At 69.5% G+C, this 27,056-nt stretch overlaps 1 protein-coding gene across 1 annotated transcript; it reads right to left on the minus strand.

Annotated features, from left to right (window-relative positions):
- Positions 1 to 223: 223 nt before the first annotated feature.
- PPFIA3 (PTPRF interacting protein alpha 3) lies at positions 224 to 26,965 on the minus strand (the record flags this gene model as incomplete). The annotated part of the gene is made up of 23 exons (XM_068929304.1): positions 224 to 243; positions 1,236 to 1,398; positions 3,761 to 3,829; positions 6,707 to 6,882; positions 8,290 to 8,387; positions 9,104 to 9,279; positions 10,257 to 10,283; positions 10,385 to 10,447; positions 11,159 to 11,359; positions 12,643 to 12,724; positions 13,378 to 13,471; positions 15,073 to 15,218; positions 16,173 to 16,336; positions 17,090 to 17,279; positions 18,636 to 18,778; positions 21,330 to 21,471; positions 22,237 to 22,316; positions 22,396 to 22,458; positions 23,324 to 23,455; positions 24,128 to 24,211; positions 24,833 to 24,967; positions 25,755 to 25,901; positions 26,726 to 26,965. Coding segments are annotated over 23 exons (2,835 nt in total), but the record flags the coding sequence as incomplete, so codon positions are not given.
- Positions 26,966 to 27,056: the final 91 nt, after the last annotated feature.

The raw sequence follows: 27,056 nt of genomic DNA on the forward strand, positions 1-27,056 counted from the left end.
AAATGCCCCTCATGAGCCAAAATACCCCCAAATTGCCCCAAAACACAGCCCAGGAGCCCCCCCCCAACCCTTTCCCCCCCAGGTGCCCCCCCTTTAACCAAAACCGCCCCGATTGGCCCCAAAAGCGGCTGCCCCCCCCTCACCGCTAGCACGAGTACGTCCGCACCGAGACCCCCTCTCCGCGCTGGGGGGGCAGCGAGGTCCCTGGGGGGGGGGCAAGGGGTCAGACCCCCCCAAATACCCCTGAGGGGATAAATAGGGGGCAGATCCCCCCCCAAATACCCCCAGGGGGCTCAGCGCGCCCCCCAACTGCCCCAAGGGGGGGGTCATTGCCCACCCCCCCAATTGCCCCATGGAGGGTCTAGGACCCCCCCCCGATCCCCCCCTGGGGGGGTCTTCCCCCCCAATCCCCCCATGGGGAGGGGTCTCACCCCCCCATACCCCTCCAATCCCCCATGGGGGGGTCTCTCACCCCCCCATACCCCCCATGGGAGGGGTCTCACACCCCCCATACCCCCCTAATCCCCCCTGGGGGGGATCTTTCCCCCTCAGTCGCCCCCATGGGGAGGGGTCTCACCCCCCCATACCCCCCCAATCCCCCCTGGGGGGGGTCTTTCCCCCCAATCCCCCCATGGGGAGGGGTCTCACCCCCCATACCCCCCCTATCCCCCCTAGGGGGGGGTCTTTCCCCCCAAACCCCCCATGGGGAGGGGGTGTCACCCCCCCTATACCCCCCAAACCCCATGGGGGGGTCTCTCTGCCCTCCAATCCCCCCATGGGGAGGGGTCTCACCCCCCATACCCCCCCAAACCCCATGGGGGGGTCTCTCTGCCCTCCAATCCCCCCATGGGGAGGGGTCTCACCCCCCATACCCCCCCAAACCCCATGGGGGGGGTCTCTCTGCCCTCCAATCCCCCCATGGGGAGGGGTCTCACCCTCCCATACCCCCCCAAATCCCCCCTGGGCGGGGGGTCTTTCCCCCCCCAGTGCCCCCCCGGGGGGGGTCTCCAACCCCCCCATACCCCCCTAATCCCCCCATGGGGAGGGGTCTCACCCCCCCAAACCCCCCAATCCCCCCCGAGGGGGGGTCTCCTACCCCCCATACCCCCCCCAATCCCCCCATGAGGGGGGGGGTCTTTCCCCCCTGGGGGGGGGTCTCCCACCCCCCCATCCCCCCCTCCTCCCCGTGGAAGGGGGGGGGAAGATCTGGGCCTCCCCCCCCCCGCCCAGCTCACCGTCGGCGGCGGCGGGGCGGGGGGCGGCGGGCGGGGGGCGGCGGGGGGCGGCGCGGCAGGGGGGGGGCAGCGCCTCGCCGGCCTCGGGGCCCCCCCCCCGCAGCTCCTTCTCGCGGAAGAGGCGGCGCCACGAGGGCGAGCGGCTGAAGGCCTTGGAGCCGTCCTGGGGGGGGGCGCGGGGGGGTCACCCCCCCCTTGAGACCCCCCCCCGACACCCCCTACCCACCCCCGGCATCCGCCCAGCCACCCGCTCGCGGCAGGACCCAGGGCATGGGGGGGTCCTGGGGGGGTCCTAGGGGATGGGGGGGGTCTTTGGTGACGTCCTGGGGGGGGCGCGGGGGGGTCACCCCCCCTTGAGACCCCCTCGAGACCCCCCACCCACCCCCGGCATCCGCCCACCCACCCGCTCGTGGCAGGACCCAGGGCATGGGGGGGTCCTGGGGGGGGTCCTAGGGGATGGGGGGGGTCTTTGGTGACGTCCTGGGGGGGGGCGCGGGGGGGTCACCCCCCCCTTGAGACCCCCCCCGAGACCCCCCACCCACCCCCGGCATCCGCCCACCCACCCGCTCGCGCCAGGACCCAGGGCATGGGGGGGTCCTGGGGGGGTCCTAGGGGATGGGGGGGTCTTTGGTGACGTCCTGGGGGGGGCGCGGGGGGGTCACCCCCCCCTTGAGACCCCCCCCCCGACCCCCTACCCACCCCCGGCATCCGCCCAGCCACCCGCTCGCGGCAGGACCCAGGGCATGGGGGGGTCCTGGGGGGGTCCTAGGGGATGGGGGGGGTCTTTGGTGACGTCCTGGGGGGGGTGCGGGGGGGTCACCCCCCCTTGAGACCCCCTCGAGACCCCCCACCCACCCCCGGCATCCGCCCACCCACCCGCTCGTGGCAGGACCCAGGGCATGGGGGGGTCCTGGGGGGGGTCCTAGGGGATGGGGGGGGTCTTTGGTGACGTCCTGGGGGGGGGCGCGGGGGGGTCACCCCCCCCTTGAGACCCCCCCCGAGACCCCCCACCCACCCCCGGCATCCGCCCAGCCACCCGCTCGCGCCAGGACCCAGGGCATGGGGGGGTCCTGGGGGGGTCCTAGGGGATGGGGGGGTCTTTGGTGACGTCCTGGGGGGGGCGCGGGGGGGTCACCCCCCCCTTGAGACCCCCCCCCCGACCCCCTACCCACCCCCGGCATCCGCCCAGCCACCCGCTCGCGGCAGGACCCAGGGCATGGGGGGGTCCTGGGGGGGTCCTAGGGGATGGGGGGGGTCTTTGGTGACGTCCTGGGGGGGGTGCGGGGGGGTCACCCCCCCGAGACCCCCCCCGAGACCCCCCACCCACCCCCGGCATCCGCCCACCCACCCGCTCGTGGCAGGACCCAGGGCATGGGGGGGTCCTGGGGGGGTCCTAGGGGATGGGGGGGGTCTTTGGTGACGTCCTGGGGGGGGGCGCGGGGGGGTCACCCCCCCTTGAGACCCCCCCCCAAACCCCCCACCCACCCCCAGCATCCGCCCAGCCACCTGCTCACGGCAGGACCCAGGGCATGGGGGGGTCCTGGGGGGGTCCTAGGGGATGGGGGGGGTCTTTGGTGACGTCCTGGGGGGGTCACCCCCCCGAGACCCCCCCCCAGACCCCCCACCCACCCCCAGCATCCACTCAGCCACCCGCTTGTGGCAGGACCCAGGGCATGGGGGGGTCCTGGGGGGGGTCTTTGGTGACGTCCTGGGGGGACTGTGGGGGGCAGGGGGTCCCCAGGGTGCCGTGGGGCAGGGGCTGTGGGGCAGGGGTCCCCGGGTGCCTTGGGGTGGGGGTCCCCAGGTGCCGTGGGGCAGGGGGTGCCCGGGGTGCCGTGGGGCAGGGGTCCCCGGGGTGCCATGTGGCGGGGGCCGTGGGGTGGGGGTCCCCGGGGTGCCGTGGTGTGGGTGCCGTGGGGCAGGGGGTCCCCAGGTGCCGTGGGGCGGGGGTCCCCAGGGTGCCATGGGGCGGGGGCTGTGGGGCGGGGGTCCCCAGGGTGCCGTGGGGCGGGGGTCCCCGGTGCCGTGGGGCAGGGGCCGTGGGGCGGGGATCCCCAGAGTGCCGTGGGGCAGGGGCCGTGGGGCGGGGGTCCCCAGGGTGCCGTGGGGCGGGGGTCCCCGGGTGCCGTGGGGCAGGGGCCGTGGGGCAGGGGTCCCCAGGGTGCCGTGGGGCGGGGGTCCCCGGTGCCGTGGGGCAGGGGCCGTGGGGCGGGGGTCCCCAGGGTGCCATGGGGCGGGGGTCCCCGGGTGCCGTGGGGCAGGGGCCGTGGGGCAGGGGTCCCCAGGGTGCCGTGGGGCAGGGGTCCCCGGGTGCCGTGGGGCAGGGGCCGTGGGGGGGGGTCCCCAGGGTGCCGTGGAGCGGGGGTCCCCGGGTGCCGTGGGGCAGGGGCCGTGGGGCGGGGGTCCCCAGGGTGCCGTGGGGCGGGGGTCCCCGGGTGCCGTGGGGCAGGGGCCGTGGGGCGGGGGTCCCCAGGGTGCCGTGGGGCGGGGGTCCCCGGGTGCCGTGGGGCAGGCCCCAGCCCCACCTCGTCGAGGCGCCGGTCGGTGCCCACGCTGATGAGGGCGCTGAACTCCTTCTCCAGGAGCTGCCGGGCCTGGGGGGCCGGGGGACACGGGGGTCACCCGCCCGGCCCCCCAGCACCCACCCGGACCCATAGCACCTGCCTGAACCCCACAGCACCCACCCGGCCCCACAGCACCAGCCTGAACCCCACAGCACCCACCCGGCCCCACAGCACCTGCCTGGACCACATAGCACCCAACCCACACCCATAGCACCCAACCCACCCCTCCAAGACCCCATCCCACACCCATAACACCCAACCCACACCCATAGCACCCAACCCACACCTCCAAGACCCCATCCCACACCCATAGCACACAACCCACACCCATAGCACCCAACCCACACCTCCAAGACCCCATCCCACACCCATAGCACACAACCCACACCCATAGCACCCAACCCACACCTCCAAGACCCCATCCCACACCCATAACACCCAACCCACACCCATAGCACCCATCTCAGACCTCCAAGACCCCATCCCACACCCATAGCATCCAACCCACACCCATAGCATCCAACCCACACCCATAGCACCCAACCCACCCCTCCAAGACCCCATCCCACACCCATAACACCCAACCCACACCCATAGCACCCAACCCACACCTCCAAGACCCCATCCCACACCCATAGCACACAACCCACACCCATAGCACCCAACCCACACCTCCAAGACCCCATCCCACACCCATAGCACACAACCCACACCCATAGCACCCAACCCACCCCTCCAAGACCCCATCCCACACCCATAGCACCCAACCCACCCCTCCAAGACCCCATCCCACACCCATAGCACCCAACCCACACCTCCAAGACCCCATCCCACACCCATAACACCCAACCCACACCCATAGCACCCATCTCAAACCTCCAAGACCCCATCCCACACCCATAGCACCCAACCCACACCCATAGCATCCAACCCACACCCATAGCACCCAACCCACCCCTCCAAGACCCCATCCCACACCCATAACACCCAACCCACACCCATAGCACCCAACCCACCCCTCCAAGACCCCATCCCACACCCATAGCACCCAACCCACACCCATAGCACCCAACCCACCCCTCCAAGACCCCATCCCACACCCATAGCACACAACCCACACCCATAGCACCCATCCCACACCTCCAAGACCCCATCCCACACCCATAACACCCAACCCACACCCATAGCACCCATCTCAAACCTCCAAGACCCCATCCCACACCCATAGCATCCAACCCACACCCATAGCATCCAACCCACACCCATAGCACACAACCCACCCCTCCAAGACCCCATCCCACACCCATAACACCCAACCCACACCCATAGCACCCATCTCAAACCTCCAAGACCCCATCCCACACCCATAGCATCCAACCCACACCCATAGCATCCAACCCACACCCATAGCACCCAACCCAGACCTCCAAGACCCCATCCCACACCCATAACACCCAACCCACACCCATAGCACCCAACCCACCCCTCCAAGACCCCATCCCACACCCATAGCACCCAACCCACACCCATAGCACCCAACCCACACCTCCAAGACCCCATCCCACACCCATAACACCCAACCCACACCCATAGCACCCAACCCACACCTCCAAGACCCCATCCCACACCCATAGCACACAACCCACACCCATAGCACCCAACCCACACCTCCAAGACCCCGTCCCACACCCATAGCACACAACCCACACCCATAGCACCCAACCCACACCTCCAAGACCCCATCCCACACCCATAGCACACAACCCACACCTCCAAGACCCCATCCCACACACATAGCACACAACCCACACCCATAGCACCCAACCCACACCTCCAAGACCCCATCCCACACCTATAGCACCCAACCCACACCCATAGCACCCATCTCAGACCTCCAAGACCCCATCCCACACCCATAGCACCCAACCCACACCCATAGCACCCATCTCAAAACTCCAAGACCCCGTCCCACACCCATAGCACCCAGCCCACACCTCCAAGACCCCATCCCATGCCCACAGCACCCAATGCAGACCTCCAAGACCCCATCCCACACCCATAACACCCAACCCACACCTCCAAGACCCCATCCCACACCCATAGCACACAACCCACACCCATAGCACCCAACCCACACCTCCAAGACCCCATCCCACACCCATAGCACACAACCCACACCCATAGCACCCAACCCACACCTCCAAGACCCCATCCCACACCCATAGCATCCAACCCACACCCATAGCACCCATCTCAGATCTCCAAGATCCCACCCCACACCTATAGCACCCATCTCAGACCTCCAAGACCCCATCCCACACCCATAGCACCCAACCCACACCCATAGCACCCAACCCACACCTCCAAGACCCCATCCCACACCCATAGCACCCAACCCACACCCATAGCACCCAACCCACACCTCCAAGACCCCATCCCACACCCATAGCACACAACCCACACCCATAGCACCCAACCCACACCTCCAAGACCCCATCCCACACCCATAGCACACAACCCACACCCATAGCACCCAACCCACACCTCCAAGACCCCATCCCACACCCATAGCACACAACCCACACCCATAGCACCCAACCCACCCCTCCAAGACCCCATCCCACACCCATAGCACCCAACCCACCCCTCCAAGACCCCATCCCACACCCATAGCACACAACCCACACCCATAGCACCCAACCCACACCTCCAAGACCCCATCCCACACCCATAGCATCCAACCCACACCCATAGCACCCATCTCAGATCTCCAAGATCCCACCCCACACCTATAGCACCCATCTCAGACCTCCAAGACCCCATCCCACACCCATAGCATCCAACCCACACCCACCGCACCCCCCCCCACCGCTGTGGGCGGCCAGCCCCCGCCCAGCGCAGCCCCACCTGGGTGTTCTGGGTGGGGATCTGGAGCAGCAGGGCCAGGTCGGCCCAGTCGAAGGTGTCGTCGAGGGCCAGCAGGGCCCCGTGCACCCCGCTCTCGCCCAGGTTGCGGGCGAACTCCTTGAGGCCCACGCTCTGCACCCACGCCGTCACCCGCTCGTTGGACCACACCACCACGTCTGGGGGTGGGGGGAGTAGGGTGTCACTGCCCCGCCGCACCCCCCCACCCCCCCTGGCACCTTGCACCCCACCTTGCACCCACCTTGCACCCACATTGCACCCACCTTGCACCCACCTTGCATCCCACCTTGCACCCATGTTGCACCCCACCTTGCACCCCACCTTGCACCCACGTTGCACCCAGCCTCGCACCCCACCTTGCATCTGCCTTGCACCCATGTTGCACCCACGTTGCACCCAGCCTCGCACCCCACCTTGCACCCATGTTGCCCCCCTCCTTGCATCCACATTGCACCCAGCCTCGCACCCCACCTTGCATCTGCCTTGCACCCATGTTGCACCCACGTTGCACCCAGCCTCGCACCCCACCTTGCACCCATGTTGCCCCCCTCCTTGCATCCACATTGCACCCAGCCTCGCACCCCACCTTGCACCCATGTTGCACCCCACCTTGCACCCACGTTGCACCCAGCCTCGCACCCCACCTTGCACCCATGTTGCACCCACCTTGCACCCACCTGACCACCACTTTTGGGGAGGGCGCCACCGCCCCACGGCAGCACCCAGCCCCACGGCAGCACCCGCTTCTCCCCTGACCCCCACCCCCAGCACCCAGAGCAGCACCCACACCCTGGCTCTGCTCCCAGCACCCTCCCACCCCAGGACCTCCCATAGCCCCCCCCGACCCCCATAGCCCCCCCAGGCCCCCCTAGACCACCCCTAGACCCCCATAGCCCCCCCAGACCACCCCCAGCCCCCCAGGACCTCCAAGACCCCCCCAGGACCCCCTATAGCCTCCCCAGGACCTTCAAGACCCTCCATAGCCCCCGCCAAGACCCCCCTAGACCCCCAACCCCTCCATGACATCCCCAAGCCCCCTCTAAGCTCCCCCCCAGGACCCACATAGCCCCTACAGCCCCCTAGACCCCCCCTGGACCCTCCAGACCCCCTAAAAGCCCCCCATGACCACCTCCAGGACCCCCATAGCCTCCTCATGGCCTCTCCAGGACCCCCCCCCAGGAACCCCCCCCTGGATTACCATAGCCCCCCAGACCCTCCAGGACCCCCATGGCCCTCCCATAGCCCCCCCTGGACCCCCATAGACCCTCCATAGCCCCTCTAGAACCCCCTAGGTCCCCCCAAGACCCCCCATAGCCCCCCATTGCCCCTCCAGATCCCCCCAAGACCCCCCATAGCCCCCCATTGCCCCTCCAGAACCCCCCCTGGACCCCCATGGCCCCCCCAGGACCCCCCCATGGACCCCTAAGAGCCCCCCCCAGGACCCCCCACCGGCACTGTGCTCCTGGCTCTGCTCCCGGCACTGCTCCAGGACCCCTGTAGCCCCCCCATGGCCCCCCCAGAACCCCCCCATAGACGCCCCAGGACCCCCGCCAGGCCCCCCCCACCGGTGCTCTGCTCCTGGCTCTGCTCCCGGCGCCGCTCCAGCTCCTTGCGGTCGTAGTTGAGGCGCTTGAGGCAGAGGATGCCGTAGTGGAGGCTCACCCTGGGGGGGGGTCAGCTGCGGGGGGCCCGGGGGGGTCCCCGAGGGGCTGGGGAGGGGCCTAGGGGCCTCCCCGGTGACCCCACAGCAAGGCTGGGGGGGGGCTCTCGGTGGCTCAGGGGTCTCCCAGTGTGTCCCAGGGTCTCCCAGGACATCCTACGGGTGTCCCACCACGCCCAAGAGGTCTCCGAGGGGTGTCCCTGGAGGTCCCATGGGTGTCCCTGAGGTCCTAGGGATGTCCCATGGGTGTCCCTGGGCTTGGGTGTCCCAGGGGTCTCCCAGGATGTCCCAGAGGTCTCCCAGGATGTCCTACGGGTGTCCCACCACACCCAAGAGCTCCCCGAGGGGTGTTCCTGGAGGTCCTAGGGATGTCCCATGGATGTCCCTGGGGTTGGGTGTCCCAGAGGTCTCCCAAGAGGTCCCAGGTGTCCCCCAGGACGTCCTACGGGCATCCCACCACACCCAAGAGCTCCCCAAGGGGTGTCCCAGGAGGTCCTACAGATGTCCTATGGATGTCCCATGGATGCCCCTGGGGTTGGGTGTCCCATGGGCCTTTCAGGGGTCCCCCAGGAGATCCCAGGGGTCTCCCAGGACGTCCTACGGGCGTCCCACCACCCCCAAGATCTCCCCGAGGGCTGGGGCATGGGTTCCTGGAAGGCGTCCCCGGGACGGGGTGCTGCCACGGGTGTCCCCGGGGTGCCGGCTGGGTGCCCGCTCACCGGTGGAAGCTGTCGACCATCTTGAGCTGGCCGCGGAGCTCCTTCTTGCTGAGGTGGTCGAGCATGCGGGCGTCCACCAGGGACTCCATGAAGAGGCTGCGGTACTGCGGCAGCCCCAGGCTGGGCAGCCACTCGTTGCCCACCCACTCGTGGTTCATGTCGCCGCAGGCCAGGATCTGCGCACGCCGCCCTCGCACGCCGCCCTCGTGCGAAGGCGGGGGGGGGGGACCGGCGCAAGAGGGGGACCACCCCGACCCACCGCCGACGGCATGCTGCTGAGCCCCTGGTGCCCCGTCCTCGTGCAAGGCCCCGTCCTCGTGCAAGGCCCTGTCCTCGTGCAAGTCTCTGTCCTGGTGCAAGACCTCATCCTAGTGCAAGTCGCTGTCCTCGTGCTAGTCCCTGCCCTCGTGCAAGGCTCTGTCCTCATGCAAGGCCCCGTCCTGGTGCAAGTCTTGACCTCGTGCAAGCCCCTGTCCCCGTGCAAGTCCCTGTCGCCATGCAAGGCCCTGCCCTTGTGCAAGTTCCCATCCTAGTGCAAGTCTCTGTCCTCGTGCAAGACCTCATCCTAGTGCAAGTCACTGTCCTGGTGCAAGTCGCTGCCCTCATGCAAGTCCTTGTCCCCGTGCAAGGCCCCGTCCTCATGCAAGTCCCCATCCTCGTGCAAGGCCCCGTCCCCAAGCAAGTCCCTGTCCTCGTGCAAGACCCTGTCCCCATGTAAGGCCCTGTCCTCGTGCAAGGCCCTGTCCTCGTGCAAGTCTCTGTCTTCATGCAAGACCTCATCCTAGTGCAAGTCACTGTCCTCGTGCAAGTCCCTGTCCCTGTGCAAGACCCCGTCCTGGTGCAAGTCCCTGTCCCTGTGCAAGGCCCTGTCCTTGTGCAAGTTCCCATCCTAGTGCAAGTCTCTGTCCTCGTGCAAGGCTCTGTCCTCGTGCAAGTCCCTGTCCCCGTGCAAGGCCCTGTCCTGGTGCAAGGCCCCATCTTTGTGCAAGGCCCTGTCCTCGTGCAAGTTCCCATCCTCGTGCAAGGCCCTGTCCTCGTGCAAGTCCCTGTCCCCGTGCAAGGCCCTGTCCCCGTGCAAGGCTCCATCCCTGTGCAAGTCCCCGCCCTCGTGCGAAGCCCCTCGCACGCCCCCCCCACCCCGCTCCCCCCCTACCTGCTCCCAGCTGATCTCCTTGGTCTCCTGGCAGCGAGGAGGAAGACGGAGGAGGAAGAAGCCATCAGCGCCCCCCCCCGCCCGCCCCCCCGCCCCCCCCCCGGCCCTCGTGCGTCGCACGAGCTCACCGGCTTGGTGGCGGCCGCCAGCGACTCCATCTCCTCGTGCGTCATCCAGACGTTGGCTGAGGCCTGGGGGGGGGAGGGGTGAGGTTTGGGGGGGGGTTGGGAGACCCTCCCGGACGCCTGGACCCCTCCTGGATGCCTGGGTCCCTCCCAGATGCCTGGGCCCCTCCCAGACACCTGGGCCCCTCCCCAGACACCTGGGCCCCTCCCGGACTCCTGGGCCCCTTCTGGATGATTGCGATCACCCGGACACCTGGGCCCCCCAGACGCCTGGATCCCCCGGACACCTGAGCCCCTCCCAGACGCCTGGGCCCCTCCTGGACACCTGGGCCCCCCAGATGCCTGGATCCCCCGGACACCTGGGCCCCTCCCGGACGCCTGGGCCCCTCCCGGACACCTGGGCCCCTCCCGGATGCCTGGGCCCCTTCTGGATGATTGCGATCACCTGGACGCCTGGGTCCCTCCCCAGACACCTGGGCCCCCCAGATGCCTTGGTCCCCCGGACACCTGGGCCCCTCCCCAGACACCTGGGCCCCCCAGATGCCTGGATCCCCCGGACACCTGGGCCCCTCCCGGACGCCTGGGCCCCTCCCAGACACCTGGGACCCCCCCAGATGCCTGGATCCCCTGGACACCTGGGCCCCTCCCGGACACCTGGGCCCCCCAGATGCCTTGGTCCCCCAGACACCTGGGCCCCTCCCGGACGCCTGGGCCCCCCAGATGCCTGGATCCCCCGGACACCTGGGCCCCTCCCGGACACCTGGGCCCCCCCCGCACCGTGCGGGCCGAGGCGGGGGCCGAGGGGCTGGTGAGCGACACCATCTCCTGGATGGCCAAGCGCAGCTTGAGGCGGTGCAGGGGGTTGCTGATGCCGATCTCGCGCTGGATCTCCGTGTCCGACAGGTTGGCCATGACGGCGCCGCTCTTCACGTTGGCCCGGCACGCCGCCACGTACCACGCCGGCATGCCCACCCACAGCTGGGGGGGGACACGCACGGGGGACGCCTGGGGCCGGCCCGGACGCCTGGGCCCCTCCTGGACGCCTGGGTCCCTCCCGGACGCCTGGGTCCCTCCCGGACACCTGGGGCCGGCCCGGACGCCTGGGTCCCTCCCGGACGCCTGGGTCCTGACCTGGACGCCTGGGCCCCTCCCGGACGCCTGGGGCCGGCCCGGACGCCTGGGTCCCTCCCGGACGCCTGGGTCCTGACCTGGACGCCTGGGTCCCTCCCGGACGCCTGGGTCCCAACCCGGACGCCTGGGGCCGGCCCGGACGCCTGGGCCCCTCCTGGACACCTGGGTCCCTCCCGGACGCCTGGGCCCCAACCCGGATGCCTGGGCCCCTCCTGGACACCTGGGTCCCTCCCGGACGCCTGGGTCCCTCCCGGACGCCTGGGGCCGGCCCGGACGCCTGGGCCCCTCCTGGACGCCTGGGTCCCTCCCGGACGCCTGGGTCCTGACCTGGACGCCTGGGCCCCTCCCAGACACCTGGGCCCCAACCCGGATGCCTGGGCCCCTCCTGGACACCTGGGCCCTGACCTGGAGACCTGGGTCCCAACCCGGACGCCTGGGCCCCTCCTGGACGCCTGGGTCCCTCCCGGACGCCTGGGCCCCGACCCGGACGCCTGGGTCCCAACCCGGACGCCTGGGCCCCTCCCGGACGCCTGGGTCCCAACCCGGATGCCTGGGCCCCTCCCGGACACCTGGGCCCCTCCTGGATACCTGGGCCCCTCCTGGACGCCTGGGCCCTAACCTGGACGCCTGGGTCCCTCCCGGACGCCTGGGTCCCAACCCGGATGCCTGGGCCCCTCCCGGATGCCTGGGCCCCTCCTGGACGCCTGGGCCCTGACCTGGACACCTGGGTCCCTCCCGGACGCCTGGGTCCCGACCCGGACGCCTGGGCCCCTCCCGGACGCCTGGGTCCCGACCCGGATGCCTGGGCCCCAACCCGGATGCCTGGGCCCCGACCCGGACACCTGGGCCCCAACCCAGATGCCTGGGCCCCTCCCGGACGCCTGGGCCCCGACCCGGACGCCTGGGTCCCCCCGGATGCCTGGGCCCCTCCTGGACACCTGGATCCCCCCGGATGCCTGGGTCCCTCCTGGACGCCTGGGTCCCCCGGACGCCTGGGTCCCTCCCCAACACCTGGGCCCCTCCCGGACGCCTGGGTCCCGACCCGGATGCCTGGGTCCCAACCCGGACGCCTGGGCCCCTCCCGGACGCCTGGGCCCCCCCGGATGCCTGGGCCCCGCCGGCGCACCCACCTCGAGCCAGGACACGACGGTGGGGCCGTCCCAGGCGGCGAAGGGCAGCCCCTGGCGACAGGCCTCCTCCAGCAGCTCGTGCCTGCGGCCGGGGTCGCATTTGCCTATAGCCCCCAGACCCCCTATAACCCCCCAAACTCCCTATAGCACCCAGACCCCCTATAACCCCAACCCCCCTATAACCCCAGACCCCCTATAGCCCCCCTAGATCCCCTATGGCCCCCAGAACTCCCAGATCCCCTATAGCCCCCCTATACCCCCTATAGCCCCCCAGATCCCCCCAGAGCCCCTCCAGAGCCCCTATAGCCCCCCCAGAGTCCCTATAGACCCAGATCCCCTCCAGACCCCCTATAGCCCCCCAGACCCCCTATAGCCCCCCATACCCCCTATAGCCCCCCAGATCCCCCCAGATCCCCTCCAGACCCCCTATAGCTCCCCAGAGCCCCTATAGCCCCCCTATACCCCCTATAGCCCCCCAGAGCCCCTCCAGAGCCCCTATAGCTCCCTAGAGCCCCTATAGCCCCCTAGATCCCCCCAGATCCCCCTAGAGCCCCTATAGCTCCCCCAGACCCGCTATAGCCCCCCAGAGCCCCTATAACCCCCAGACCCCCCAGATCCCCCCAGACCCCCTCCAGAGCTCCTAGAGCCCCTATAGCCCCCTAGATCCCCCCGAGCCCCCCAGACCCCCTATAGTCCCCCCAGATCCCCTATAGCCCGCCTATAGCCCCCCCTCACTTCTTCTTGCTCCGCCGATCCTTGTCGACGGCCCCCGCCAGCTTCGCCAGCCCCAGGGCGTCCGGGGGGCCCAGCTCGTCCGAGGGGGTCCCGGCTGGGGGGGGGCACCCGTCAGACCCACCCCGGCCACCCCGGCCCCCGGACGCCTGGGCCCCTGCGAGGTGGGACCCGGACGCCTGGGTCCACGGGAGGGGAGGAACCGGATGCCTGGGCCCATGGTGGGGGGCACCCGGACGCCTGGGCCCATGGTGGGGGGCACCCGGATGCCTGGGCCCATGGAGGGTGTCCCCGGACGCCTGGGCCCATGGTGGGGGGGGGGTCCCCGGATGCCTGGGTCCCCAGGTGTAGGGTGTCCCGGACGCCTGGGCCCCTGGGTGTTGGGTGTCCCCGGATGCCTGGGTCCCCAGGTGTTGGGTGTCCCCGGACGCCTGGGTCCCCGAGTGCAGGGGGTCCCCAGATGCAGGGGGTCCCCGAGTGTTGGGTGTCCCCAGATGCCTGGGCCCTCGGGGTGCAGGGGGTCCCCAGACGCCTGGGCCCCCGGATGTGGGATGTCCATGGACGCCTGGGCCCCTGGGTGCAGGGTGTCCCCGGACGCCTGGGTCCCCGGATGTGGGATGTCCCCGGACGCTTGGGCCCCTGGGTGCAGGGTGTCCCCGGACACCTGGGCCCTCGAGTGCAGGGTGTCCCCGGACGCCTGGGCCCCTGGGTGCAGGGTGTCCCCGGACGCCTGGGCCCCCGGATGTGGGATGTCCCCGGACGCCTGGGCCCCCGTGTGTGTGGTGTCCCCGGACGCCTGGGCCCCTGGGTGCAAGGTGTCCCCGGACGCCTGGGCCCCCGGATGTGGGATGTCCCCGGACGCCTGGGCCCCCGTGTGTGTGGTGTCCCCGGACGCCTGGGCCCCTGGGTGCAAGGTGTCCCCGGACACCTGGGCCCTTGGGTGCAGGGTGTCCCCGGACGCCTGGGCCCTTGAGTGCAGGGTGTCCCCGGACGCCTGGGCCCCCGGATGTGGGATGTCCCCGGACGCCTGGGCCCCCGTGTGTGTGGTGTCCCCGGACGCCTGGGCCCTTGGGTGCAGGGTGTCCCCGGACACCTGGGCCCTCGAGTGCAGGGTGTCCCCGGACACCTGGGCCCCCGGATGTGGGATGTCCCCGGACGCCTGGGCCCCCGTGTGTGTGGTGTCCCCAGACGCCTGGGCCCCTGGGTGCAGGGTGTCCCCGGACGCCTGGGCCCTTGGGTGCAAGGTGTCCCCGGACGCCTGGGCCCCCGTGTGTGTGGTGTCCCCGGACGCCTGGGCCCCTGGGTGCAGGGTGTCCCCGGATGCCTGGGCCCCCGGATGTGGGATGTCCCCGGACGCCTGGGCCCCCGTGTGTGTGGTGTCCCTGGACGCCTGGGCCCCTGGGTGCAGGGTGTCCCCGGACGCCTGGGCCCCCGTGTGTGTGGTGTCCCCGGACGCCTGGGCCCCTGGGTGCAGGGTGTCCCCGGACGCCTGGGCCCTTGGGTGCAAGGTGTCCCCGGACGCCTGGGCCCCCGTGTGTGTGGTGTCCCCGGACGCCTGGGCCCCTGGGTGCAGGGTGTCCCCGGACGCCTGAGCCCCCGGATGTGGGATGTCCCCGGACGCCTGGGCCCCCGTGTGTGTGGTGTCCCCGGACGCCTGGGCCCCAGGTGCCGGTGCCGGGCGGGGGGGGGGGGGCGCACCGAGGGAGGGGGCGTCGCGCGGGGGGGGGCCCAGGCGCCCCTTCTCCTTCTTGCCGAAGAGGCGCCCGATGGACGACTTGATGCTTTTCTTCTTGGGCACCTTGAGCAGGGGGTCCGGGGGGCCGCCGGGACCCTCGGGGCCCAGCCTGGGGCGCCCGTGAGACCCCCGGCCCCGGGGGGGGCTGCCCTGAGTCCCCCCCCCATGTCCCACCCCTGGGACCCCCAATATCCCCCCAGGACCCCCCCCAGACCACCCAGAGTCCCCCAACATCCCCTCTAGGACCCCCAACACCCCCCCGGGACCCCCAATACCCCCCCAGGGCCCCCCCCAGACCACCCTGAGCCCCCCAACATCCCCTCTAGGACCCCCAACACCCCCCCTGGGACCCCCAATACCCCCCCGGGACCCCAATATCCCCCCAGGACCCCCCCCAGACCACCCAGAGTCCCCCAACATCCCCTCTAGGACCCCCAACACCCCCCCTGGGACCCCCAACACCCCCCGGGACCCCCAATACCCCCCCAGGACACCCCCCAGACCACCCAGAGCCCCCCAACATCCCCTCTAGGACCCCCAACACCCCCCCGGGACCCCCAATACCCCCCCAGGACCCCCCCAGACCACCCAGAGTCCCCCAACATCCCCTCTAGGACCCCCAACACCCCCCGGGACCCCCCAACACCCCCCCTGGGACACCCAATACCCCCCCAGGACCCCCCCAGACCACCCAGAGCCCCCCAACATCCCCTCTAGGACCCCCAACACCCCCCCGGGACCCCCAATACCCCCCAGGACCCCCCCAGACCACCCAGAGCCCCCCAATACCCCCCTGGGACCCCCAATTCCCCCCAGGGACCCCCCAATATCCTGCTATGACCCCCCAGGGTGCCCCCAAAGCCCCCCCCAGGGACCCCTCCAACCCCCCCACAAGTGTCCCTATGTCCCCCCAGGTGCCCCCAGACCCCCCCCAGTGCCCCCTCTAGCCCCAGGGTCCCCCCCTAGACCCCCCAGTGTCCCCCAGGTGCCCCCTAGACCCCCCCCATGTGCCCCCCAGCCCCCCCCAGTGCCCCCCCCAGGTGCCCCCCCCCCGGGTGCTCACCCCGCTCGCGGCTCGCGGCTCTCGTCGGGGGGGCCGGGGGGCAGCGGCAGCGGGGGGGCGGCGCGCTCGGGCCGGGGGCCGCGGGGGGCCGGGGCGGCGGCGGGGGGGGGCTCGCCGGCGCCCCTCTCCTCCGGCCCCCGCGCCTCCTCCTTGGGCAGGGGGTTCTGGGGGGGGGGGCAAGGGGGTGAGCGGGGACCCCCCCCAACCAGGGTGGTCTCGGGGGTGCTCCGAGACCCCCTCATTGCATTTTGGGGGGGGGTGCTTTGCAACCCCCCCCATTGCATTTGGGTCCCTTGCACCCCCCCCATTGTTTTTTGGGGTCCCATCTGCACCCCCCCATTGCCTTTTGGGGGGGGGTCCCTTGCACCCCCCCTCCCCATTGCATTTTGGGGTCCCTTGCCCCCCCTTTCCATTTTGGGGACCTTTGCACCCCCTCCCCATTGCATTTTGGGGAGGGGTCCCTTGCACCCCCCCATTGCATTTTGGGGGGGTGGTCCCTTGCAACCCCCTCCCCATTGCACTTTTGGGACCTTTGCCCCCCCCATTGCATTTTGGGGGGGTCCCATCTGCACCCCCCCTCCCCATTGCATTTTGGGGGGGGTCCCTTGCACCCCCTGTCCCCATTGCATTTTGGGGTCCCATTTGCACCCCCTCCCCATTGCATTTTAGGGAGGGGTCTCTTCCCCCCCCATTGCATTTTGGGGACCTTTACCCCCCCCATTGCATTTTGGGGACCTTTGCACCCCCTCCCCATTGCATTTTGGGGAAGGGTCCCTTGCACCCCCCCATTGCATTTCGGGGACCTTTGCACCCCCTCCCCATTGCATTCGCACCCCCTCCCCATCGCATTTTGGGGAGGGGTCTCCCCCCCAAGTGTTTCGGGTTGTGGTGGTTGGAGGGGGGGGGGACGCACTCACGGGGCGGTCGGGGTCGCGAGCGGGGCTGGGGGGCGCCAGGCGGGGGGTGGAGCGGCCGCTGCTGGGGGGCGAGGGGGGGCGCGAGGCGGGCGGCGGGCGCCCGGCGGGGGTCTCCAGCCCCGCGCCCCCCACCCGGCTCTCCAGCTCCTCGGCCCGCAGCTCCGTGCACTCCTTCTCCTCCTGGATGAGCCTGCGGCCGGGGGGGGGGAGGGCTGAGACCCCCCCCCAGAGACCCCCCCAGAGACCCCAGACCCACCAAGAGATCCCAGAGACCCCCCAGAGACCCCTCAGACCTCCCCAGAGACCCCAGACCCCCCCGAAATCCCTCAGACCCTCCTGAGACCCTCCTGAGACCCCCCAAAGACCCCCCCAGAGACCCCTCAGACCCCCCCAGAAACCCCCCAGAGACCCCCCAGAAACCCTCCAGAGACCCCCCAGACCCCCCCCCGGAAACCCCAGACCCCCCAGAGACCCCTCAGACCCCCCGAGACCTCAGACCCCCCCCCAGAGACCCCCTCAGAGCTCCCCAGAGACCCTCCAGAGACTCCCCAGACCCCTCAGAGACCCTCCAGAGACCCCCCCAGACCCCCCCAGAGACCCCAGACCCCCCAGAGACCCCTCAGACCTCCCCAGAGACCCTCCAGAGACCCCAGACCCCTCAAGAGACCCCATTAACCCCCCAGAGCCCCCAGAGCCCCCCCTAGAGACCCCTCAGACCCCCCAAAGACCCCTCAGACCCCCCAAAGACCCTCCTAGAGGCCCCACTGACCCCCTCAGAGACCCCTCAGACCACCCTGAGACCCCATTGACCCCCCTAGGGACCCCTCAGACCCCTTAGACCCTCCCAGAGACCCCCCCAGAGGCCCCATTGACCCCCCCAGGGATCCCAGAGACCCCCCAGACCCCTCCAAAGACCCCCCAGAGGCCCCTGAGATGCCCCCTAGAGACCCTAGAGACCCCCCCAGAGAACCCCTAGTCCCCCTGAAGACCCCAGAGATCCCCCGGAGACCCCCTGAGACCCCCCCCAAGAGCCCCCAGAGATCCCTGGAGACCCCCAGAAGCCCCCAGAGCCCCTATAACCCCCCCAGAGCCCACCTAGAGCCCCCTCAGAGCCCCCAGAGACTCCACTGACCCCTCCATAGATGCCCCAGAGCCCCCCATAGACCTCCCCATAGATGCTCCAGAGCTCCCATTGACCCCCCCAGGCCCCCTAGAGACCCCAGAGACCCCCCCAGAGCTCTCTGGAGGCCTCCAGAGCCCACCCAGAGCCCCCAGAGACCTCTGGAGACCCCCAGAGCCCCCCCAGGGACCCCAAGAGACCCCATAGACCCCGCCAAGCCCTCTGAAGACCCCCAGAATCCCCCAAGCCCTCCTGCATGGACCTCCAGAGACCCCCAGATCCCCATAAAGCCCCCATAGACCTCCTTCCCAGAGACCCCCAGACCCCTCCCAGAGACCCCCAGACTCCCTGGAGGGGTGGGGTGTCCTCAAGGTGTCCCCTGGGTGCCCTGGGTGGGGGGTCCCGGGGTGGGGGGCGTCCCCTCACTTGATCTCCTTGTTGATGGCCTCGAGCTGCTCCTGCAGCATGAAGGCGAGGGTCTGCACGTCCGTGTGCCCCCCCGGCGAGAGCGGCTCCTCCTCGTCCGACGCCTCCGGCCCCCCCTCCGAGCCCCCGGCCCGATCCCACTCCTGCACCGCCACCGGGGACCAGGGTGGGGACGGGGACCAACATGGTGGATGGGCATGGGTATGGGATGGAGATGGAGATGGGGATGGGGATGGAGGTGGAGATGGGGATGGGATGGAGATGGGGATGGGGATGGAGATGGGGATGGAGATGGGGATGGGGATGGAGATGGGGATGGGGATGGAGGTGGAGATGGGGATGGGATGGAGATGGGGATGGGGATGGAGATGGGGATGGAGATGGGGATGGGGATGGAGATGGGGATGGGGATGGAGGTGGAGATGGGGATGGGATGGAGATGGAGATGGGGATGGAGATGGGATGGGGATGGGGATGGGGATGGGGATGGGGATGGAGGTGGAGATGGGGATGGGATGGAGATGGGGATGGAGATGGGGATGGAGATGGGGATGGGGATGGAGATGGGGATGGGGATGGAGGTGGAGATGGGGATGGGATGGAGATGGGGATGGGGATGGAGATGGGGATGGGGATGGAGGTGGAGATGGGGATGGGATGGAGATGGGGATGGGGATGGAGATGGGGATGGAGATGGAGGTGGAGATGGGGATGGGATGGAGATGGGGATGGAGATGGGGATGGAGATGGGGATGGGGATGGAGATGGGGATGGGGATGGAGGTGGAGATGGGGATGGGATGGAGATGGGGATGGGGATGGAGATGGGGATGGGGATGGAGGTGGAGATGGGGATGGGATGGAGATGGGGAAGGGGATGGAGATGGGGATGGGGATGGAGGTGGAGATGGGGATGGGATGGAGATGGGGATGGAGATGGGGATGGAGATGGGGATGGGGATGGAGATGGGGATGGGGATGGAGGTGGAGATGGGGATGGGATGGAGATGGGGATGGGGATGGAGATGGGGATGGGGATGGAGGTGGAGATGGGGATGGGATGGAGATGGGGATGGGGATGGAGATGGGGATGGAGATGGAGGTGGAGATGGGGATGGGATGGAGACGGGGATGGGGATGGAGATGGGGATGGGGATGGGATGGAGATGGAGATGGGGATGGAGATGGGGATGGGGATGGAGATGGGGATGGAGATGGGGGTGGGGATGGAGGTGGAGATGGGGATGGAGGTGGGGATGGAGACAGGAATGGAGATGGAGATGGGGATGGGGATGGGATGGGGATGGAGATGGGGATGGGGATGGAGGTGGAGATGGGGATGGAGGTGGGGATGGAGACAGGAATGGAGATGGAGATGGGGATGGGGATGGGGATGGGGATGGAGGTGGAGGTGGGGATGGAGACAGGAATGGAGATGGGGATGGGGATGGGGATGGGATGGGGAAGGGGATGGGGATGGAGGTGGGGATGGAGACAGGAATGGAGATGGGGATGGGGATGGGGATGGGATGGAGATGGAGATGGAGATGGGATGGAGATGGAGATGGGGATGGAGATGGGATGGGGAAGGGGATGGGGATGGAGGTGGGGATGGAGATGGGATGGAGATGGAGATGGGGATGGAGATGGGATGGGGAAGGGGATGGGGATGGGGAAGGGGATGGAGACAGGAATGGAGATGGGGATGGGGATGGGGATGGGATGGAGATGGGGATGGGGATGGAGATGGGGATGGGGAAGGGGATGGAGATGGGATGGAGATGGAGATGGGGATGGGGATGGGGATGGGGATGGGGATGGGGAAGGGGATGGAGATGGGGATGGGGATGGGGATGGGGATGGGATGGAGATGGAGATGGAGATGGAGATGGGATGGAGATGGAGATGGGGATGGAGATGGGATGGGGAAGGGGATGGGGATGCGGAAGGGACAGACACAAGGATAAGGACAGGGTCACAGTCAGAGCACGGCCCCCCCCATGCTTCCCCGAGCCCCCCAACCCCACTAGCAACCCCTCAACACCCCCTAAACCCCCATAAACCCCCTCGACCACCCAAAACCCTCCCAGACCCCTCTAAGACCCCTCAGAGCCCCCCAACACCACCCCAAAACTCCCCTAGACCCTCCAGAAGCCCCCCAAGACCCCTCAGGGGCCCCCAATACCCCTCAGCTCCCCCCAGGACCCTCAGACCAGCCTAGGAGACCCCCCAAGACCCCTCAGAGCCCCCCAATACCCCTCAGCTCCCCCCCAGAACTCCCCAGACCTCTCTAGGAGCCCCCCAACATCCCTCAGGAGCTCCTCAAGACCTCTCAGACCCCTCCCAACACTCCCGGCTCCCCCAGCAGCCCCTCAAGACCCCTCAGATCCCCCCAACAGCCCCTCAGACCCCTCCAGCAGCCCCCCAACACCCCCCAGACCCCCCCAGGAGCCCCTCAGACCCCTCCAGCAGCCTCTCAACACCTTCCAGACCCCCCAGTAGCCCCCAGACCCCTCCAGAAGTCCCCCAACACCCTCCAGCCTCCCCTAGCAGCCCCCTAGACCCCTCTAGCAGCCCCCCAGGAGCCGCCCCTACCCCCCCCAGCCCCCTAGGTCCCCCCAGCAGCCCCCCTAGACCCTTCCATGAGCCCCCCAACACCCCCCGGCCCCCCCCAGCAGCCCCCCAACGCCCCCACCTTGGCGGTCTCGTCCTTGGGGGGGGCCCAGCGGCCCTTGCGGGGGCGCCGGGGGGGGGCGCCGGGGCCGTAGGGCTCCAGGGGGGCCCCCCCGGCCGGCGCCTGGGGGTACCGCAGCTCCAGGGCGCTGCCCGGCAGGGACCTGGGGGCCGGGGGGGGCGCAGGGGGGCAGGGGACCCCCCCGGCCCCCCGCACACGGCGTCACGAGGGGGTCTGGGGGGGGTCTGGGGCAACGGCTGGGGGGGGTCGGGGGGGGCCGGGGGGGTGTTGGGGGGGGTTCTAGGGCAATGGGGGGGATGTGGGGGGTGTCTTAGGGGGGGCTTAGGGAAATGGGGGGTGCTGGGGGGTGGGGGGGGCTGCGGTGCTGCTGGGGGGGCTCTAGGGCAATGGAGGGGGTGTTAGGGGGTGTTGGGGGGGCCTAGAGCAATGGGGGGGATGTTGGGGGGTCTTGAGGGGTCCTGGGGAAAGGGGGGGTGCTGGGGGGGTGTTGGGGGGTCCTAGGGCAATGGAGGAGGTCTTGGGGGGTCTTGAGGGGTCTTAGGGAAATGGGGTGCTGGGGGGTGTTGGGGGGCTCTAGAGTAATGGGGGGATGTTGGGGGGTCTTGGGGGGTCCTGGGGCAATGAGGGGGGATGTTGGGGGGGGTCTCAGGGCTCTCAGGGGGAGCCTGAGGCTATTGGGGGGTCCCAAGGCTGGGAGAGGGATCCTGGGGGGGTCTCTGGGGCCATGGGGGGGGGGTCCTGTGGCTGTGGGGGGGGGGCTCCCAAAGATGTTGGGGGGGGCTCCCAAGACTTTGGGGGGGTCCCAGAGGGGCACCTGGGGCTATGAGGGGATCTCTGGGATCGGGGAGAATCCGGGGGGGTCCCAAGGCCATGGGGAGGGTTGGGGGGGGTCCCGGACCCCCCCTACCTGGAGTAGGAGGACACGGGACGCCCCCGGAGCTGGTCGATCTCCAGCTGCATCCGCTCCATCTCGGCCAGGAGCTGCTCCTGGGGGGGGGGGGGCCGTGGCGGGGGGGTGAGGGGGGTCTCAGCCCCCCCAGGACCCCCCCTTGGCCCCCCCCGGTACCTTGTTGAGCAGCAGCTCATCCTGCAGCTTCTTCATGTTGGCGATTTCCTCGCTCAGCGAGTTCTGGGGGGGGGGGGTTGGGGGGGCAGGTCAGGGGGGGCCAGGGACCCCCCCCCAGGACCCCCCAGGCCCCCACCTTCCCCTCGAGGGTGCCCCTAGCCCCCCCAGGACCCCCTAGGAGCACTCCCAAGACCCCCCAGCCCACCCTGGAGCATCCCTAGGACCCCTCCAAGACCCCCACAGCCCCCCCAGGAGCCCCCAGAACCCCCCCAGGAGCATGTCAAGACCCCCCAGACCCCCAGAACCCCCCCAGAAGCATCCCCAAAACCTCTCAGCTCCCCCCCAGGACCCCCAGGAGCATCCCTAGGATGCCTCCAAGACCCCCACAGCCCCCCTAGGACCCTCTAGAACCCTCCTAGGAGCACCCCTAGGACCCCCTAGCCCCCCAAGACCCCCCCAGGAGCATCCCCAAGACCTCTCAGTCTCCCCCAGGACCCCCAGGAGCATCCCTAGGACCCCTCCAAGACCCCCCCATGCCCCCCTAGGAGCATGTCAGGACCTCCCAGGACCCCCCCAGAACCCCTCCAGGAGCATGTCAGGATCCCCCAGCCCCCCAAGACCCCCCCAGGAGCATCCCCAAGACCTCTCAGTCTCCCCCAGGCCCCCAGGAGCATCCCTAGGACCCCTCCAAGACCCCCAGCCCCCCCAGGACCCCCCCAGGAGCATGTCAGGACCCCCCAGGACCCCCCCAGAACCCCCCCAGGAGCATGTCATGACCCCCCAGCCCCCCAGGACCCCCCCAGAAGCACCCCCAAGACCTCTCAGTCTCCCCAGAACCCCCGGGAGCATCCCTAGGACGCCTCCAAGACCTCCCCCAGGACCCCCCAGGAGCATATCAGGACCCCCCCGGACTCCCCCGGACCCCCACCTTCTCCTCGAGGGCGCCCATGCGCTCCTTGAGGTGCAGCTGGAGCCTCTCGTTGGACTCGGAGAGGAGCCGGTCGACGGTCTCCGAGAGCCGCTTGTTGTGCTCGTCGTTCATCTTCTCCCGCTGCCGGGCCTGGGGGGGGGACGTCAGGGCGTGGGCCCCCCGCCTGGACCTCACCCGGGACCCCGAAACCACCCCAGAACCCCCCCAAGAACTCCCCAGACCCCCCTGGACCACTCTAGGTCCCCCCAGGACCTCCTAGACTACCCTAGGTCCCCCCTGGACCATCCCAGCACCACCCAGATCCTTCATGAGCCCCCCCCCAGACCCCTCAGGACCATCTAGATGACCTCAGATCCCCCACAGGAGCTCTCAGACCCCCTCATGAGCCCCCCCAGGACCCCCTAGACCACCCTAGATCCTCCTTGGACCACCCCAGGAGCCCCCCAGATCCCCTCATGACCCCACCCAGGACCACCCAGGAGCCCCTAGACCACCCTAGGTCCCCTCTGGAGCCCCCCCAGAACCCTCTAGACCCCTCATGAGTCCCCCAGGACCCCCCCCGGACCCCCTAGACCACTTCAGACCCCCCAGGACTCCCCCAGGACCCCCTAGACCACCCCAGATCCCCTCTGGAGCCCCCCAGGACCCCCTAGACCCCTTCCTGAGCCCCCCAGGACCCCCTCTAGACCACCCCAGGTCCCCCCAGGACTCCCCCAGGATCCCCTCTGGAGCCCCCCAGGACCCCTCAGACCCCCTCATGAGCCCCCCCAGGTCCCCCCACAGCTCCCAAGGGGGTCGCACCCGCTGCAGCTCCTGGTTCTTCTCCTGGAGCTGGGCCTCGAGCTGCCGCAGGCGCTCCTCGAAGTTGCCGTGGCGCTCCTCCGCCTGGGGACGTGGGGACCCGGGGGGACCCGGGGACGGACCGGGGTGCGGGGACACATGGAGACACGGGGAACACGGGGGTGGAGGGGGACACCGGCGATGGACCAGGCCACGGGGACAACAGGGATGGAGGAGGACACAGAGGGACATGGGGACCCCCAGGGAGGGATAGAGACACGGGGACCCATGGGGGGACATGGGGATGGATGGGGACACAGGGACCGACAGGGACATGGGGACCCACGGGGATGCAGGGATGAACGGGGACATGGGGAGCAATGGGGACACGGGGACAGATGGGGACGCGGGGACAGATGGGGACATGGGGTGAGACGAGGACACGGGGCAGGAGGCAGACACGGGATGGACGGAGATACCTTGATGAGCGTGGACCCCCCAGAGCCCCCCATAATCCCCTGGTAGCCCCCATAGCCTCCCTGGTAGCCCCCTGGCCACCTTGGGGAGGTCAGTAGCCCCCCCCCCATAGCCCCTTGGTAGCCCCCCATAGCCTCCCTGGAGGCCACCACAGCCCCTCGGCCACCTTGGGGAGGGTGGCAGCCCCGTCAGTAGCCCCCCATGACCCCCCAGTAGCCCCCCATGACCCCCCCGCTAGCCCCCGGCCACCTTGGTGAGGGCGGCCACCCTCTGGGCCAGCTGGGCCTCGATCTCGGGGAGGGTCTCGGCTTTCTGCAGCGTCTGCTGGAGCTTGGCCTTGGCGTCCTCCAGCCACTCCTGCAGCTGGCGGCCCTTCTCCTCGCTCTGTGCCGGCAGGGGGACATCACCGCGGGGGCGGGGACACCAACACGGGGCATGAGGACACCGACATGGGGCACGGGGACATCATTGTGGGGCACGGGGACATCATTGTGGGGCACGGGGACACCACCATGGGGCATGGGGACATCATCATGGGGCATAGGGATGTCACGACAGCCATGGGACATCATCATGGGGCATGGGGTGTCACCACGGGCACAGGGACATCATCATGGGGCATGGGGACACCACCGTAGGGCATGGGGACATCAACATGGGGCATGGGGACGTCACCCTGGGGCACGGGGATGGGGACGCCACCCCAGAGCATGGGGACATCACTGTGAGGCACGGGCACAGGGCGCCACCTCACTTTGCAGAGCCCCTCCAGGATCTCAGGAGGTCCTATGGGTGCTGGAGCATCCCCGGGGTTCCCACATGGTCCAGGGTGTCTTAGGGTGTCCCTAAGGCACCTTAGGGTGCCAGGCAGCCCCATGGGGGCTCCCATGGGGTCCAGGGTGTCCAAGGAGGTCCAGGGTGTCTCAGAAAGTCCTATGGGTGCTGGAACATCCCGGAGGGGTCCCATGGGATCCAAGGTATCACAGGGGGTCCCATGGCTGCTGGGGGTTCCTAGAGGTTCCCATGGGGTCAAGGGTGTCCTAGCAGGTCCCAGGGGGGTCCTGGAGGCTCCCATGGGGTCTAGGCAGTCCCATGGGTCCCAGGGCATTCCAGGATGTCCCATGGGGTCCAGGATGTCCCAGGGGCTCCCAGGGGGTCCAGAGGGTCCCACCTGGCGGTAGAGTGAGTCCTTGCTGGCCAGCTCGTTCTCCAGGCGGTCGTTGGCATCGTGCAGCGAGGTGGCCTCACGCTGGGCGCTCAGGTAGCGCTTCTCCAGCGTGGTGATGCGTTCCTCCATGTCCTCCCGCTGCGCCAGCGCCTGCCGCCCCACCGGCACCCGTGGGCCCAGGGATGGCCATCGTTGGGCCACCCCTGGGCCATCGCAGTGATGGTGGGGCCACCACGGGGATGGACACCATGGGGATGGCAGGGGCGATGAGGATGGGAGGGCCACCATGGGGATGGGGACCATGAGGCCACCACAGGGTTGGGAACTATGGGGCCACCACAGGGACAAGGATGGCACAGCCAGCACGGGGAACGTGGGGGCACTAGGGTCACCATGGGGGCAGGGACCATGGGGCCACCACGGGGATGGGGACCGCAGGCCATCATGGGGGCACCATGAGGATGGGGAAAGCAGGGCCACCCCAGGGTGGGGACCATGGGGCCACCAGGGGGATGGACACTAGGGTGACGGGGACAGTGAGGCCACCATGGGGATGGGGACCATGGGGATGGTGGGACACCACGGGGACAGGGACTGCAGGGACAATGGGGATACCACAGGGGTGCAGGGATGGGGGACCCAGATGGGTGCATCTATGGGTGTGGGAGGGGTTCCCATGCAGGTGCCCCCATGGGTGTGGGGAGGATCTCAGATGGGTGCACCTATGGGAGGGGGTCCCAGATGGGTGCACCTATGGGTGGGGGGGTTCCCAAGAAGGTGTACTCATGGTGGGGGGTTCCCAAGAGGGTGCACTCATGGTGGGGAGGATCTCAGATGGGTGCATCTATGGGAGGGGGTCCCAGATGGGTGCACCTATGGGCGTGGGGGAGCGTTCCCAGTGGGTACCCCCATAGAGCAGGTCCTGGGGGTGGGAGTTTCACCCATGGGTGCTGGGCGGGGGGGGTGTCACCCACCTCCTTGAGGTCTCGCTGGAGCTTGGCGCCACCCTCCTGGGCCTTGGCCAGGTCGCGGTGGGCGGCCGCCAGCTCCTCCTGCAGCTGGGCCAGCTGGCGGCCGAGCAGGGCCAGGCGCTCGCGCAGCTGGGCCACCTCGGCCCGCTGCCGGGCCACCAGCGCCTCCCGCTCGGCCTCGCGCCGCCGCCCCGACGCCACCGCCTGCGGGCACCCCGGCGTCAGCCCCAAGTATCCAGAAGTGCACCCGGACACCCGACCCGAAACGGAGCCCCGGTAGGAGCACCCAGAAGAGTATCCAGAACCTCAACCCAAAATGGAGCCCCGGTAGGAG

The sequence above is a fragment of the Struthio camelus genome, unplaced genomic scaffold (assembly GCF_040807025.1).
Source record: "Struthio camelus isolate bStrCam1 unplaced genomic scaffold, bStrCam1.hap1 HAP1_SCAFFOLD_123, whole genome shotgun sequence".
Lineage (NCBI taxonomy): Eukaryota > Metazoa > Chordata > Aves > Struthioniformes > Struthionidae > Struthio > Struthio camelus.